The sequence below is a fragment of the Chinchilla lanigera genome, unplaced genomic scaffold (assembly GCF_000276665.1).
Source record: "Chinchilla lanigera isolate Chin_1 unplaced genomic scaffold, ChiLan1.0 scaffold00122, whole genome shotgun sequence".
Taxonomy (NCBI): domain Eukaryota; kingdom Metazoa; phylum Chordata; class Mammalia; order Rodentia; family Chinchillidae; genus Chinchilla; species Chinchilla lanigera.
The window spans coordinates 1,022,758-1,039,479 of NW_004955523.1; the positions used below are offsets into that span (position 1 = coordinate 1,022,758).

At 55.0% G+C, this 16,722-nt stretch overlaps 1 protein-coding gene across 12 annotated transcripts; it reads right to left on the reverse strand.

Moving 5' to 3' along the window:
• Positions 1–5,395: 5,395 nt before the first annotated feature.
• LOC102012891 lies at positions 5,396–14,526 on the reverse strand. Of its 12 annotated transcripts, none has more exons than XR_001231935.1 (6): positions 12,582–12,941; positions 12,301–12,445; positions 10,313–11,932; positions 7,376–7,543; positions 6,144–6,202; positions 5,396–5,802 (listed from the first exon to the last, which is right to left on the reverse strand). XR_001231935.1 is itself a non-coding variant. In XM_013507151.1 (6 exons), exons 1-6 carry the CDS (start codon positions 13,983–13,985, stop codon positions 11,616–11,618), a joined length of 816 nt encoding a protein of 271 aa, XP_013362605.1. In that variant the 5' UTR covers positions 13,986–14,526; the 3' UTR covers positions 10,814–11,615. The 12 variants fall into 12 exon arrangements, 1 of the variants encoding a protein (XP_013362605.1); XR_001231933.1 differs by lacking the exons at positions 5,396–5,802; positions 6,144–6,202; positions 7,376–7,543 and adding exons at positions 12,962–12,997; positions 13,859–14,519 and having other exon boundaries at positions 9,017–10,536; positions 11,359–11,932; positions 12,582–12,690; XR_001231932.1 differs by lacking the exons at positions 5,396–5,802; positions 6,144–6,202; positions 7,376–7,543 and adding exons at positions 12,962–12,997; positions 13,859–14,519 and having other exon boundaries at positions 9,017–10,578; positions 11,359–11,932; positions 12,582–12,690.
• Between the last annotated feature and the right edge of the window lie 2,196 nt (positions 14,527–16,722).

Here is a 16,722-nt window from a genome sequence, read left to right on the forward strand (position 1 = left end):
AAAGAAAAAGGCTATCTTCGGTGCACAGGAACTTTCTGAAGGTCTAGAAAAGCTCAGCTCTCATATGTATTTGTGGACTCCCTAATCACAGAGAATGCTTCACATTTTTAAACTCCTTTGGGGCTAACAGCTACCAAGCCTGCATTTTATACTCCTCTTCCCTCATGTGTTAAAAGACCAAGCAAAGCACTTCAGTTGCTGTAGAGCCTGCCTTCCATCAGAACAGAAGGGGGAGCTAACCCAGCCGCAGTGAGCTAGGTAGGGCTCCCTGTGGGGGTTTAATTTGAAAGGTCGTCTTCTACAAAAAGTTCACGAGCAGTGGTGAGACGCACTGAATCTTGGGTATGCAGGGAGGATCACGCGCCTTCCAACGTGGCTTTTCTACCCCTCTAGGCGTGCCTTGGAGGCTTAGACCCAACCGTTACAGGAATGCAAGGCAGACAAACGTCAGACTCCAATTGTTGTAAATCAAAACAGCAAAAATATGCTAGACTTGTACCAGGCTCCCAAGACAAGTGTAACTGTGATGTATAGGAATGCTACACTAATAATTTAAAAAATAATAATAATAATAAACTGAGACGCACTTACAAAATAAAGGGAACACAACACCTCAGATCAGCGCGGGAGGGGGTTAAATGTGCGGGCTGGCAGTCCAATCCTCATGCAATAAAAAGCAGCAAGCGTGGAGTAATTTCGAGTCCTACACGCTTGGTTTTGAAATCTCACCAGTATTTTCTTTTTTTTTAAGAAACAGAATGATCCTGATTGTGCTTTGCAAAGGTTCATAAAGCAGGCTGGGCTCTGAGAATTCCCGCAGGCATAGGAGAGGCGCTTAAAATAGATGAGGTCAGTGAAGTTAAGATCATTTTGGATTAGCCATTCACTTTAATCCAAAAAGCAAATTACTCTGCAGTGACTGGTTGTAGAGGACGAAGCCATGGTCGCCGGAAGAGCGTCTGCTGGGAGGAGAGCTGCGTGAGACGAAGCTGCTCAGGTAAGAGTCACATTAACAAGTGATGTCCGAGGCGCTTGGAAGGAGACAGAAGGATTAAGGCCAATGTGCGTTACTGAGCTGGGCCAGCCCGCTGCAGTTTGCACGTGTGTGTTGGGGATGGGAGTGGACGGACGGACAGTGCCTCCACAGACACCGCCTAAACGTCTTCAGAGGAGTTGAGCCATTCGGGTGGCTGGGTCTTTTTCTCTGGAGAGAATCCCTGGGCCCATCCTTCAGCTTCTAAACCGATTCACTTAACAGCTGTCAGTTGACTAGCAACCAAGCGGTCTGGGTGTTGGTTGCCATGGAAACAGGTAAAAGGCCCATTGCTATGGGAACCTACCATGTTCTCCAGACCAGAGATCTGGTTGCTTAAAAAGGGTGGGATGGGGAAGGTAGAGCCCAGGAGCTGGACTGCATGGGTGACTTGAGGGGCCAAGGGTGAGCAACGTGAGACACACCCTCCCTGCTTTCCACAGGCCTTTGCCGCCTGTCCTGCTCAGCGGCCCCCGGCGACCACCAAGCACAGATTCTTGCTGTTCTAAATGGACAGTAAAGGGTGAGACTGGAGCGGACTTGGCACGTGGAGCTGCGATCCTCCCCTGCAGGGGCTGAGAGGGGAAGCCCTGGCTCCTCTGGGAAGGTCTCCACAAATCATGTGCCAGCAGGTGAAAGGACTCACTCAGATAAGCAGCCAGCAGGTGACAGGACTCACTCAGCTCCGCCTGCCCGCGACGCAAACCAGTGAGGAACTTGGCAGGCGAAGCAGATGGCTGCCGGCCTCGCACTGGGCCGGGAGCAGAAGGGCAGACCAGCAGCAGCAGACTGCGCTCAGCACCGGGACGTGCGCCGCTCCACTGTCTGCACGCCCACCCCCCACGCCCCTGCCACAAAGGCCCAGAATGAAAAGACGGGGGTGAAGGAGATTCCCAGGCGTGTGCACAGTGGTTGTAAGGGTCTTTTTTGTGTTTTACAATTGAGGTAAATAACTCTGAACTCAGTGTTTAGTGGCAAGATGACCTTGGAGGTCCTGGTGGCTCTGCCGTCCATTTCTGTCAGTGTGTGCAAATGGAAGGGACGTGGTCACCGCCAGGGCCTCCTTCAGGACTGACAGTTTATGAGTCCTTGAGACCCTGGGGGGTGGTTTCAGCACCATGGGCGAGCAGACATAATTCCCTACACCTCTGGGGGTCAGGAAATCCCTGGGGTCCAGATTGACTTAGGCCAAGCCATTCAACTGAGAGACCTCTCGTATGTCCGGCTCAGGGAACTTCCATCGGGCTCTCCAGAACTCGGGGATATTCAGTGCTGATTTTCTCTCCCAATCTTGCATCTTCTCTGGCCTGGAGTTTGCTGATCCCAGCCCCTTCTGAGGAGCTTTAGCGCCAGAGAGAGAAGGAGGGGATGGGACACTACCTGCATTTGGGCTGCTCTGCAGGACAGTCAAGCATCTCCCCAGAATCTACCAGAGGGTTTCACTTCTGAAGGCAGCAGTTATTTATAGATTTAATTTTTTTTTAATTTTAAAGAGTAGAAGAAGGATAACATAGAAATAGGGGGCTTACCGAATTACAGACAAAGTGATAGGAAATTACCAACGGTTGTTGTTTTACATATTGCTATCTACAAGATAGTTCTCAGGAAAACAGACAAATAATAGTGAGCTGCAGACAAAAGTGGTAGGTTATTATCAATGGTTGTTATACTATACTTTGGTATCTTCAAAGTGGTTTCTAAAGAAAATAAATAGAGCTACACATGAGTGACCAATTGAATATTCACTGACTATTCTCAATGGTTGTTGTAGGAAACACATAGTAATAAACATACATCCATTTTATGAAATAGCATAGGAACAATACAAACATTACAGAGTTATGGACAGATTAGTAGGAAAATATCAATGGCTGCTGTAACACATGTCAGTATCTTCAAAGTGGTTTCTCAGGAAGACAGAGATATGCAAGAAAGATCTAACAAGTAGTTACAGCCCAAGGGTTGTGAAAAATAGCATATTACCTCCTCACCAGTGACTCCTGTCACTCAGGTGTGACGGCTGGAAGGAGGCCAGGACTGAAAAGAAGGACCGAGAGACTTGCACCTGTGTCTAGCAACAAACTGTTTTCTTGTTCCTCCATAGCCATGATTACCCAGGGCTCCTCCATGGAGATGACAGTCTGGCCAGAGGGAGAAGGCAGAGTATGCCTCGGGCCCTCTCTTTCCTGTTGGACTAACTGGTAGAATGGGTCTGAGCTCTGGGGCCTCCACTTCAGAGGGCAGACCGATCTCCAGTGGTCACCTTTGCATTCAGGGCATGGCCTAGGGGGCCTCTTAGGGCAGTTCCTCTTGAGGTGGCCTGGCTTTTAACAGTGGTAGCAGATGAATGCAGTTGTCGAGTTCTTCTTGGGGTCCCGGGAATCAGAGTTAGGGTCTGTTTCTCTTGGTGCTGCAGCAAAAGCAGCTGCTTTTTCTCAGTCTCTTTGTTTTCTCTCCTTGGCCTCCTCCTCATCACAGCTATAGAATACTGAGGAGGCAATTCTTACTAACATCTTAAGTGAGCCATCTGGGGTGAAAGCCATTTTTTGTAGCTTTTTCTCTCTAGCCTCCCAGCGCATTGGGACCCCACAACCACTTAGTGCCTCTCCCCAACCGTCAGCACAGGCAGCAGGAATCTTGCTGCAGACCTCTCTGGAGCTCCATGCACTCCTCCACCATAGCCTGTACTGTCAGGGGAAGAATGGCTTCCAGGGGGTCTCCCCAGGTATTGCTCAAGGTCCTCCTGGTTTCCAGCTTCTGAATGGCTCTCATGACTCCGGTCAACTACACCTCTGAGTCTTCGGATGTAGTCTATATTCTCATGTTCTCCAAGGCCTTGTTCAGCAGCTGCTCCTCCGCTGACTCTGGACCTTTCTGGTTCTCAACGGCAGGGGCAAGAGTGACCCGTTGTGTGGCACATATTCCCAGGGGTTTCTCCATGTTGGGATGATTCACACACGTCCCTGGGCAGGCCTCTGTGGCTGGCGCATGGCAGGCCAACTGTGTCATTGTTTTTCTGGGCCATGACAGTTCTCGACTTCGTGGCAGTGGCTGGTGTGATGGCTGGCATGCTCCAGTGCACGCCACCGCATGGCTTCCCAGACACTGGCTGTCCGCCTCCCAGGCACCTGCGCAGCTGGGGTCTGGCCCAAAGGCCAGAGCTCCCCTCTGTGCAGCTTCCCCTATAGATTTAATTTTAGTTGAGCTCACGTCTCACCTCCAACTTTTTCCAACTGATTGACTTTGGCTAGGTTACTCAACCTCTCGAAGTCTCAGTTTCCTCAGCTATAATGCAGGGTGATGGAACACCTGCCCCTGGGTAGTGGTAATGATAGCATGGAGTAGCGAGGGCCCAAGAAAGGTCGTTGGTATTATTACCACCGCCCTGGATGAGAAAGGGGGATTGCAGCCATAGAAACTGCTCGGTGGCCTAGAATCCGAGGTGTTTGTCACCATTTGTCTTCCAAATGTAATTCCTGGCCCTTTCAGAATGGACGGCCTCCCCGATGCCCACTCTGCTTTGCTGTCATTAAACCAGCATCTAAGACTCTTTATGACCCTTAACCACGTTCTTTCTCGTGGACAATTTTTGCGAGTCAGCTTCCTTTCCTGCTAGACTGTAAACATCTTGAGAATAGCAACTGCCCTTTCGTCTTCAAGTAAATGCTTAGAACTCAGCACTCAGCAATTACTTAATGAATTTTTCAATAGGGAAAGAGGCTGTTTGTCTTCAGGTTTTGAAGCTGCCCATTAACCCCGAAGGGGAGGAAAGAGTAACAGTAGACTTGGCTTCCCGCTCCTGAAGAAGGCGTGGCAGCCCCCCCCCCATCGCAGGTGAGCAGCACCGGAGCAGGACCAGGGCTCACATCTAGATGCCGGCCGTCATCTGCCCTAGGACCCAGTGACAACACTCACTCGTCTCCAGCCAAAGGCTCCCTGGCCCTGGAGCCCCTCCCTGCTGTCTGCTGTCTGACTTCAGGTCAGCAAGCTTCCCTCACTGCCTGCCCCTGTGTAGCTGCAGCTGTACCAGGCCGCCTCTGGGAGTGGAGAGGGAGCGGCTCTGGCTGATGAGCTCCCCGGGTACACCAGATGCCCGCAGCCCCTGGCAGACCCTGAAGCTTCTCACCAAAGCTGCCAGGGCTGGGCTCAGCAGAAGAAGGTCCACAGCGCTCGAGCTCTCCCAGACTGTGGCCGTGAACCATCTCCCTTTGAGGAGGGGAAGTAAAGCGGCAGCATGAGGGAGAGAAGGCCCGGCCCATTGGCTGTGACTTCCTGTCGGTGGTTCCTTTAGAAACGGCTCACAGGTTAAACGTATTCCAGGTCCCCTCACCTCAAACAAAAACTTGAACGAGACAAGCCAAAGATGGTGCCAGAAGTTTATTGGAAAAGTGAGGGGTGAAGGGAAAGGGAGAAACCGGCTCTGCAGAGCAAATGTGGGCTGAACAAAAGAGGAGAAGAGGTAAGGAACAGAAACGCAGGTACACCGGGCCGGGGAGACGCAAGCTGGCTGCCGTGCAGTCACGATGGCGGCTCCTCCGGCCTGCGTCTCTCTGTTGGTTGCATCTTGTGGGCAGTGGTGAGAAGTTCTGCGCACGGGGCCCTGAGGGGCAGAGCTGTGCAGACCCTGGGCTCCCACGATGCCCTTCTTTCCAGCGCAGTCTGCACCACGCCCTGTCTCCCAGCTCAACTTCGGGTGAAGCACTGAGCCTCTGCAGTTAAGTATGTCCTAGAAGCGTGGCCTAGACAAGAGGAAGCGACCGGCATGCCCCCTGCGGTGCGAGACACAGAAGGGTACCCGCTAGGGTTTGGTGGCGCAAACCCTATAAGGCGCTCTGCGAGGCTGAGGCAACAGGATCAAAATTTCAGACCCAGCCTGAGTGATTCAGTGACTTAATCAAACCTGGTCTCAAAATTAAAATATAAATAAATAAATAAAAAGTGATGAGTTGGGGCGTGGTGCCACATGCCTATAATCCCAGCACTCAGGAGGCTGAGGCAGGAGGTTCACCATGAGTTCAAGACTGGCATAGGCTACATAATGAGTTCAAGGCCAGCCTAAACTACATAGCAAGACCCTGCCTCCCCCCCAAAAAAAGTGATGGTGCTGTACCTCAGTCTGGAGGCCCTAGGTTTAATCCTCAGGACCAGGGGAAAATAAGTCCAAAAACACTGCAAGAAAAAACAAGATCCTGGCTTTTTAACCTCATAAAAATGAGGTTAAAAGCCAGGCATGATGGTGCATGTCTGTAACCCCAGCACTTGGGAGGCTGAGGCAGGAGAACTGTCATGAGTTCAACTGGGCTATACAGCGAATTGAAAGCCAATCTGAACTACGCAGTGAAATCCCGTCTCAAAAAAGAAAAGGTTAAGATCGACTCAGTGAACTCTTTTCTTTGGCTACAAAAGAGAACTGCAATTCAGCTGGCTCCTGAAATGTTCGCTGGCAGTCCCAAAGGTGCAGCAAGCTTAGGCAGCTGTGCCCCTTGGTCATCCTGGTCATAGTGCGGTCTGGTTGATTCTATACAGACAGGACGGTGTGCATTTCTTAGCCAACACTTACTGAGCACCTATTATGTGCTAGGCACTGTGTGGGTGCTGAGGGTGAAAAAATGAATAAGGCCTGGTCCCCGCCTTCAAGGAGCTCAGAGACGGTGAGAAAGGCCAGCAGCAAACCATCACTACAATACAGTCAGGCAGTGCCATGACAGTCATGTGTACAGAGCACCATGGCAACAAGAAAGAAGAGCACTGTGGGTAATTTGCTCTGGAAGAGAAAGAGCCGCTTTGGGCTTCTGCTTGGAGCATGGCTGGACACAGAGGCGTCCAACACTACTCAATCTTCATTCATCCATTACCCACCCGTTCTTTTATGCAGTCAACAGACAGCTCTCTGCCTTGTCGCTAACATTCTGTGGACTATTTATCAAACTGAACTGGCCTCTTACTGAACTGCAAGTCTTGGTTAATTTGTTTCTACTTCAAGTTCCTCCTGCTTAACTTGCTCTGGGACTTAGCAAGCCTGTTCGCGTACACCTGACTGTGTACCCGTGTGCACCCAGTTGTAATTAGCTATTTGGGTTTTAGAATCTGGCCCCCGCCTTCTCCCTGGCACATTTTCATACCACTTTCTCTGTCTTCTCCAACCCCACCGGCCCCCTCTCAGTCCCTCACGTTGCTGGGTCTCCCTTCCCCGCCTCGGGACTCTTACACTTGCTGTCCGTCTGCTGGGGACGCCCGCCCTCGCTCCCGCCCCTGTCATCTCGCTGCCTTCTCCCCTCCTCTGCACTGCTGCTAAAACGTCATTCCTCACCACCGCCCAGGAGCAGATCCTCCTCGTGATACCTGTTCTCTCTCCACTGTGGCCACTTCAAGGTCCTGGCCCGGTGCGTGTGTTAGATTGTGTCTTTCCCAGTGACTTGGAAGCACTGTTGGGATGGACAGCGTTTCTATTCTTTTCCTCCTGTCACCTCCAGGGTGGAGCACAGCTCTCAGTCCAAGTATTACAGGCAGCTAAGTTCCATAGACATTCATATAGTCAGAAGGCCTGGACCCTCAAGGAAGTCAGCAAAAACACAGACATCAAAACGGTGGCTGGAGGGGCATCTGCAGAAGGCCAAGCCTCAAGATGAAGATGCAGTGGCCAGGCCTGCATGCCTCCCCGAGTGATCAGCAGTAATTTAAAGTTACACTGTAGGTTGGGCGTGGTGGCGTACGCCTGTAATCTCAGCACTCGGGAGGCTGAGGCAGGAGGATCATTGTGAGTTCGAGGTCAGCCTGGGCTACAAAGTGAGCTCAAGGCCAGTCTGAAATGCATAGTAAGACCCTGTCTCAAAAAAAAAAAAAAAAATTAAAGTTACACTGTAATTAGCACCACAGGTCCAGTTAGTCCACACGGGCCTCAGCCAGAGCATCCGGACCCTCCCTTCCCAAAGAGGCCTTTCTTCTCCCCACGCACCCTTGCTGCGTGACTCATTTCCCTGTTGTGTCACTATTAGCTAAGCAGCTGTACTTGTAATCCTACAGGGTGACTGTAGTTTGGCCCAGATTGTACCTACGTCATGACTTTACTGTAAAAATTACCCTGACAAAAGGCCTCAGTGGCCACCCCACTCAGAACCCCCCCTGGAAATCCAGGAGCTGTCTCTCCTTACTTCCAATAAAATGCTCCTAACTTCACCTCTTGGTTCATGACTTCGTTCCTCTGCGCTGTGGGACATGAACTGTACACACCTGACATCTCACAGGTCGGAGTTAAATTTCTCCTATATCGCAAGGAGCTGGTAACCAATAAAAATTTCTTGGAATACTTGATAGAGTGACTGGCCTTGTGTCACTGTCTACCTTGGGCCTAAGGGGCTGTGTGCCCCCACCTAAAGACAACTCACCAGTCACCAAAACAAGAGCAGAGCCACGCAGGAGGCTCCCTGAGAAGCGCACAGAACGAAGGTGAGCCGGGGAGACCCCAGGCAAGGAGGCCGGAAGGGGCAGGAGGTCAGGGTAGGGAAAGACGGAAGCTGCCCAGCAAGGTCAGCCCTAGGGCCGTCCAAGAACAGGAAGGATGCTGGAGCCAGGCTACCTGATACCTACCTCTCTGGGTCTTGAAATCAGTAAATAGGACATTTATTTATTTATTTATTTATTTAGAGACAAAGTCTTGCTATGTAACTCAGGCTGGCCTGGAACTCCCAGCAATCTTCCTGCCTCAGCCTCCCGAGTGCTGGGATTATTTGCCACCACAGCAGCAGGCAGGAGCTGAGTGCTTGTAACTGAAGCTCGGGGCGACTTATGTCCCTTGGTGTGAGATGTTTCGGGAATACAAAAGCTGGATCTAACTGACCCACTTTCTTGCTGCTTCCGTATTATAACTAGACTTTGAGGAGTGAGGAGTTGGGGAAAGGAGGCTCATTTCATATTAAAAGCTATACTCACAGAGAATGGAATATAATTTTTATACGATTATAAAAACTCACACGAGATCTTAAAGACATTCGTGCCACGACTTTAACAGATAGGTCAGGGAAAGAGTACAAGAATTATCCGTGCATCAAAGTACCGCTGTATATACCAATCCAGGCATCGGGGTGCACGCCTGTAATCCCCGCCCTCGGGAGGCTGAGGCAGGAGGAGTGCCACTAGTTCGAGGCCAGCCTGGGCTGCACAGTGAGTTCAAGGCCAGATGACAGGCCATGTCAGAAAATGCAGGGGAAGAAAAGTATATGCCAAAGGGTTGCTCATGAGCTCGCTTTAGAAATCAAATGTTATCAGAAATGCCCAGGGCTGGGAGTGTAGCTCAGTGGCGGAGTGCTTGCCTAGTGCCCAAGACTCTGGGTCCCATCCCCCGCACGCAGGCGAGGGGAGGGGAGGGGAGGAAGCAGGGAAGAGTGCACGGAGGACAGGTTCTCCACTGGCAAAACTTCTTGTTCGTTTTGTACCACACACCACTCCCACTGAGACCTGACGCAGTACCCTGCGGGCACAGTAGTTGGACATCCCGGGCTGAACTCAGTCCATAGCAAACAGCTCATTGAGTCTGGACTGTAAACTGCTAATTAAATGTTATCAAGAGTCCTTTTCCTAGCCACCCCGCCAAAGAGACTTGGGGCCACTTGTGTCTCTTCAAAGGATCCAGGTGAGAAGACTCCCTGGGGTGCTGTGACCAGCCTGTTCTGGGACAGACTCCTGCGGGAGGTGACGAGGAACAGCGGCATGAGAGCAGGGCGGACGGGAGTCTGTAACCTCGTGTGGCTGCGCTGGGGAAATGACCCTCGAGTTTCTCTGCAGTTTCCATCGTTACCCGTGTTTATCTGGACTCCAGGAGAACCGCGAGTGCCGGGACGCTGCGGCTGAGTCTGTTTTGAACCCCAGGCACCGTGAAGCCAGGCCCACCCACCTCACTGATCCGCCGGGAATCCCCGGGACCGAGTAGATAAAACCCCAGGACAGATAAGCACGCACACTGCTGAGCTGGAGCAGCAGCGTCCTCAGAAGCAGCCCGGCGAGGTGGGCAGTTGGAGGAGTCGGTGTCTGAGGAGGACTGGTGAGTCCTTCTCTCCCCACCCAGGGGCGTGCTGGGCCTGGGACAGCAGCAGCCATGATCGCTCTGTGATCACAGGGCTGGTTCCCAGCGGGGCTGAGAGGAGGAAGTCAATGTTCCCAGGCTTAATCGGGCCGCTTTGAACCCCCGCAGTGTGGTCTCTAACGGTCTTGGGCTGGTGCCACTCAGCGCCTCCACCCCCAGCCCCGCTCTGCGCTCTGCCTCCCTGAGCACATCCGTCTCACCCTCCTGAGCTTCCAGGCGGCTCTGCCTCCTCTGTCCTGCCCTGGCCACGCAGGGCCTAGCGGAGAAGCGAGGTGGGGCCTGCAGTCTGGACCCTGTCTGTCCGGTCACCGGCCCCAGGAGCGGCTCTTGGACGAGAGGATCAGGCCAGCAAACGCCTCGAGCGGCCGATGGGCAGCGAAGTGGTGGCAGCAGAGGATCGGGCCGCGCCCATGTCAGGAAGGAGCTGGGATAAACCAAACAGGACAGGGAAAACACCGAGAACCATCTGCAGTGAGAAAAGGGAGGGTGGGAGCCAAGAGGGTGGGAGCACGGAGATTTGCTGCCAGAAAATTTGAGGCGGACGGAACCCGGGCGGTGCTTCCCCCAGACCCCCTTGAGCGGGCTTCTCCTCTGCGCGTCGGCTCCGCAGTGAACCACCTGCCCGCCGTACCCGCGCTGCCTGCGCCCTCTTGAAACTGCAATCTGGCAGCCCTGAGATTGGCATTCAGGGACTGTCTTTGTCACGAAAAGCAGAAATCTTGTTTATTTTGGTAAATTAATTGCTGGCAGGGGGAGCTTTTCATTTTCTAATAAACAAAGAGATCACAGGCCGGAAAGCGCCTAAAGGTTAATCTGAGTTAAACCGGCAGACTGTGCAGCAGACACACACGGCGCTCGCATCTCTGCATCTAAAACCACACAACAGGGGGCTGGGGACTTAGCTCAGCGGCACAGCGCCTGCCCGGCGAGCGCAAGGTCGTGAGTTCGATTCCTGGTACCGGAAAAAATAAATAAATAAATAATAAAACCACACAACAGCCCGGACCGTGTGCTGAGCCGACTCCGTGCCCCAAATCGCCCCCACCCCTCACCCCTCAGCAGTGTGCAGGAGCCCAAGCGGTCCAAGCCACCCTGCAGGTGACAAGTGGCTGTGTCTGCACCTCGCCTGGCATGCGGGGAGGAGTGCTGTGGAATGGGGCTGGCAGACACCACGCGGCCCTGGTTTCATGACAGGGCCCTGGGGAAGCCCTGCTGTCGGAAAGGCCACTGTAGCTGGTCCTCTCACCTGACTCCGTCCTGCCGTCTTCCAGATGGCAAACCTGCACTGGTCGTCCTCCCCCAAAACAAAGCTGCCAGTCAGACAGCGGCCCGGGCCCACCTCCCAGGGGAACCAGCACGGTCCCTGCGGGAAGGGTGACCCTGGAGGGACGTGACGGAACCTGCACACACACCCCTCATCTGTGCACCCCCAGCGGAGCGGCCGATCGTGTTAGTCTGAGAGTACTGCGGCTTCCGGGCGGGGAGGAGGCAGTGACCTGCTGTTCACAGGGCATGCCATGACTGGGCAGAGAAGGGAGGTGCTGCGGGGGTCTGCAAGAGGGGGAAGTAGAAAGCTGGTCGTCTACGGACGGAGCCACGTCGGCGTCTGAGCGTGGGAGCCGGGTCAGCGAGCAGGCAGTGGGCCCGGGCAGTCCCCGTGAGTAAGCCGGGCACAGTGCGAGGCACTGCTGGACCCGCAGCAGGCTTCCGAGCAGAAGCCCAGGCGGTGTGTGGGAAGAGCAGAAGCCGGGGCACAGCGTCCACGCAGGAGCTTGTGTCACACTGGGAGCTGAGTGCGGGAGGCCGGACCGAGACCCAGGCTGTGGAAACAGAGGCAGGAAAAGGCTTTCCAGAAAGAAGGCGGAGGGAAGTCCCCAGCAGAAAGTGCAGGACACCATGGGCCTCAGCGGCACAAGTTCCCCAGAGCGGGGCCTAGAGAAAGCAGGCACCTGCTAGCCACGCCCGGGGCTCTGGCCACTGAATAACCCTGTGAGAGGGGCCGACCTCTAGGAAGAAACGCCTTCCACCGGCAGCCTGACTGGTCAGAGCGTCCCAGTGCAGCACACAGGGCCGGAGGTGACGCGCACTAAGGCAGGAGCCGGAGGCACGGTGGGTAGGGTCGCTCCCCCGAGGTCCGCACAAGCCCATTCCGCCCCCGGACGTCCCAGAGGAAGGCTGAGGCGCTCACCGGGCGCCTTCCTGGCTTGCCAGGGACCTTATTTCCTGGCCTCACTCGTTCAGCTGGGCCGCTGGATCCTGCTGCGCCCTGGCATGCTCCCCCGGGGTGTGTCCCGACTCTGCCTCCCCTCTGTGTCGCCAGCCTCTTCCAGACCCTGCGTCAGCACAGGTGTCTCTAGCCCTGGGTCCGGCTAGAGGTTGGTCAGCCCCTTCCACCCCCTCTCCTTCCGCCCCCAAGGGCTTCCCCGCGGCCTCTGCTCACCCGCCCGTGGGCCCTCTGTGCTTTCTTACTGGAAAACAGTAATTGGCTGCGTGGGAGCTCGCTGTGTGCCTCCGTGCAGAGGAGGGATTTTCACATCAGTCCTGACAGAGGAGGCTGACGGGCTATTCTTGCCACCTGCTGCAAGAGGCAATTTCCTTCGACCGAGTCTGGACGCTCTTGGAGAACCGAGCTCCCCGAGAGACGGGGGTGGGGGTGACAGCCCCAGCTGCTGCCCCTTGCCTGGGGCTGCAAGGGAGCCGGGGCGGGAGTGCGGCTGCTAGCACCCCCTGTAAGACCCGACTCCTCCCCACCCCCAACGGGACCCTTACACTGGCAGGGACAGGGTGGACGCTGCCCGTTTCTAAAAGGAAGTAGTGGCAGGGGTGTAGCTCAGTGGTAGAGGGCTCACCTGACACGAGCAGGGCTCTTGGCTCAGTCCCCAGCACTGCAAAGATAAGTAAACAAAATAACATGAATGAGGAAAATGTGACGTAACTACGCATGTTACAAACACCACTCTACACCCAAAGCCAATAAGCTGGAAATATTCTGCCCGCAACAGGGTTTGAGGAATTCTCTCCCGCTGAGTGTGACAGAGGTTTCGGGGGGTGAGGAGGAAGAATAACCCAGAGGACTTCACTATTCCCGGCTCCAGTAAAACGTGAGCGAATTCAAGAGTTGCCCCTGAGCGGGCGCTGGGGGCACGTGCCTGTGAGTGCCAGCACTCTGCAAAGGAGAGACAGCAAGACTGCAGATTCAAGCCCAGCCTGCGCTATTAGTGAGACCCTGTCTCCAAATTTGAAAATTAAAATAAGGCAGGCTGGGGATGCAGCTAAGTGCAAAGGCCTTGGGTTCAAACCCCACACACACACACACACACAGAGTTGCCCCTGGAGCCAGTCTGGGCCCCCAAACCTGCCCAGTGCCTGAGCAAGCCACAGCTTCCCACGGATCTTTTACAACTGTTCAGTCCAGGGGTCGTCACACTCTGTAGCCACAGGGCACTTTAGCAGAATTTTTTTTTTCTTCTGGTACCAGGAATCAAACTCACGACCTTGCGCTTGCGAGGCAGGCACTTTGCCGCTGAGCTAACCCCCAGCCCTAGCAAAATTCTTTTCAGGAAGTTCAGCCTGGGAGGAACCAGCAGGAGGGCCCTGTCAATCCCACACCTCCCTTCCTTTACGTGTGAGGTGGCAAAGACGACGGGGACCGTGGGGTAGTGGTGGTCCACGATATAAATGAAAACCAGTGACCTAGTCCCATCCTACAGCTAAAGAAAGGGAGGCCAAGAGGGGAAGCCACTCGCCCAGAGTCACACGGAGTTCCTTCGAGGTCCATGTCCTCTTGGTCTGTGGACCAGCTGGCCTTGCTGTCTTTCCCTCCTCAGGGCCTCTGCTCCATCCATGCATGGATGCACCCACCCATCCATCCATCCCCGCCCCGCACACGTGAGCGGAACCCGGTCCTGCCGTGGCCCTGACCTCAGATGGAGCAGTGAATATCACATGGGCCCCGCTCCTTGCAGTCAGTGCCACCTTCTCAGCAAACCCGGCAGCTGTAAAATTTCCCCACCCCAGCACAGGCCCCCACCCTGCCTGTCACTCAGGCTCCCAGCAGCCAGAGCTAAAGATAGAATGGAGGGCAGCGTTTTAAGTCAGCAGCAGCAGCCCTGGCTGGCCGAGGGGGGAGGGGGAGCCCAGGGGGCCTGGTTGGCCGAGGGGGGCGTCAGGAGAGCTCCTCGAGGTGGCCAGGTTGCATTTCTCTAATAATGGAACATTGCCGCGGGCCTGGCAGGAGCTGCTACGGGTCTTCCCCCTGCAGAGTGGAGACCAGGCAGGGCTGGGGCGGCCTTGGCCTGCACCTCACTCCAGATTCCCGCCGTCTCCGGACCTCAGAGATCGTTCCCTGGCTTTCGGTCTTCTGCACCTGCTGTTGCTGACCGGGGCCTTGGTTATTCCCACACCAGTGCAGACCCCACTTCTACAGATCCCTTCCTCCCCCAGGCTGCCGTCCACAGGTTAGAGCCAGGCCCGGCCCGAAGAGCTCCCACCCCGGGGGATTCTGTGGGCTCACGGAGCCTGGGGGTCTGCAGCACATCGTGGAGAACAGGGACACCATCAGCCCAGACACCTGGGTTCCTCCCGCACCTGTGGGCCACCTGCCTCTCTCTGCTGCCCCCTTGCATGGCAGGGAAGTGAGGGGTGTGGGAGAGCAGAAAGCTGGCTCTACTTGACTTCTGTCCAGAGCTCTCTTTAGGGATGGGGGCTGTGGCGTGGCGGAGCTGTAGGAGGAGAGTCAGGAGGAGCTGCTCACTCCCCTCCGAAATGCAGGGGATGAATAAAAGCTGCTTCCCTGTGTAGCCAGGCCCCGGTGGTAGGAGGCCCTAGCACCTCGCCCGAATGATGAGACCTGTCCAGACCTCCCTGAGGAGGGGTCACCTCAGCACTTCACCAGCACCACACAGCAGCAAGCGAGCGACAGAGACAAGCGTCACCCACAGCCTTGCAGCTGGCTGGGTCCTCCTGTCAGCGGCGCTTTCTGAACCTGAGGGTTTGGTCAGGGGCCCAGGGAGGGCCGGCTGGGAACCAAGGGAGGCCCATCCCAGACATTCACCCTCTTTCCCCCACAGTGGCAAACCAAGGACTAACACTCCAAGAACCTGCTTTCCAGGTACAGAAATAGTATGGGAAGGTGGGGTGCGGGGGCTGGGCTGCCACATGCTGCTTTTCCCTGGGCATTCTGGGTAGGAATAATAATGAAGCTATTAATAACTTCTTACCTCTGTACAAGTCTTAAAGACCTTTCTCAAGATGTTTTTACCGCCTGCACACCCAAGAGTTTAGCTTCTTTTCAAGACAGCCCTGTGAGTCTGTGGGATCATCACCCCCATTTTGCAGATAAGGAAACTGAGGTGTGGGAAGGCATTGCTAGGTGCTACTCAGGTCATATTGCTAGTGAGTAGTTCAGGTAGGTTCTGAGCCCGGATTTCCTTGAAGGATCGCCTCAGTTGTCTTACTGAAATGTGGTTCCAGAAAGCCAGGGCTTTCTGCTAGGCTGTTCTGAAGTTATCCCTAGGGACGATGTAAGCACAAAATACCCTGAGAAGGTGCGTTCAAGACCATTTACCCAGCACTCCTCTGACCCGTGTCCTGCGCCAGGGCCCAGAGACAGCCATTCGCAGAAATACAGTGGGGTTTTGTTGTTGTTTTTAAAGAAATGGTGTCTTGCTATATTACCAAGGCTGGCCTCAAACTCCTGAGCCCAACAATCCTCCTGCCTCAGCTTCCTGATTAGCTGAGAATAGAACAGAATAGCCACTCACTACTCAAGGCCAAACAGTTCTTAGCATCAAGGTGTTCACAGTTTGGTGAGCAGACAGGAAAACCGTTAGATCATCTCAATACCACCAAACTGATTTAAAGACGGAGACAGCTCAGGATACTGTAAAAGCACAGAAGGAACATAACCGTGCCGGGGTATCAGAGAGGGCGCCCTGAAGGAGGGTACCCTGCCTGGGCAGCTTCTTCACAAGCTTTATTCCCGCTTCCTGCGCCTCTTCTAAACGCCAGCCTGTGGCTGGGGATGTAGCCCGGTGGAAGAGCACTTGCCCAGCATGCTTGAGGCTCGGGGCTCAATCCCCAGCACCAGAAAAAAGCCCAAACAACGCTACACCAGGCTATGCCTTCCGCCCTCCCGGCACCCTGCCCGCTGGCCTCTCAGGACTGGTACAGCTGAGCAGCAGCGGCCAGACTCCCGCACCCTGCTGGCCGTTGGTGCCCAGGGGCTGCCACAGTCGCGGTCAGACCCGCCGCTGGACAGCGGCCCGGACTGGGTTCTAAGCCCCCGCCTCGCGCGGCGCAGCAGTGGCCCACGAGTACGCTGGGCTGCGGCGGGCGACCCCGTCCACCGCGCCCTTACCCAGATGTGCCCAGGAGCTGTCCCAGATGTGCAAAGGCCCAGCCCACTTAGAAGCCTGCCCATCAGATCCCGCGTCTCTGCGGCCGAGTCCTGACATTTGCCCCGTGCGTCCCTGACCCGGACCCGCGCGCCTGTCACTACTGACCCTAACTTTCCCTCCCGGGCTTCTGCGCAGGCGCGGCTGCTGGGCGCAGGGCCGGGCGCAGCTCCCCACACCCGCGGTGCACAGGCGGAGCCCGCCCGCAAGCCCCA

Bases quoted from the DNA above. Each gene is read 5' to 3' on its own strand.
- LOC102012891 (XM_013507151.1), bottom strand. From the start codon at position 13,985: ATGGATGGATGGGTGGGTGCATCCATGCATGGATGGAGCAGAGGCCCT. The intron at 12,998-13,858 runs GCGAGTGGCTTC...TTATCTTTGCAG, and splicing joins GGAACTCCGTGTGACTCTGG to TGCTGGGGACTGAGCCAAGA. The intron at 12,199-12,300 runs GTGAGCGCCTCA...CTCCTGCCTTAG, and splicing joins GCAAGCCAGGAAGGCGCCCG to TGCGCGTCACCTCCGGCCCT.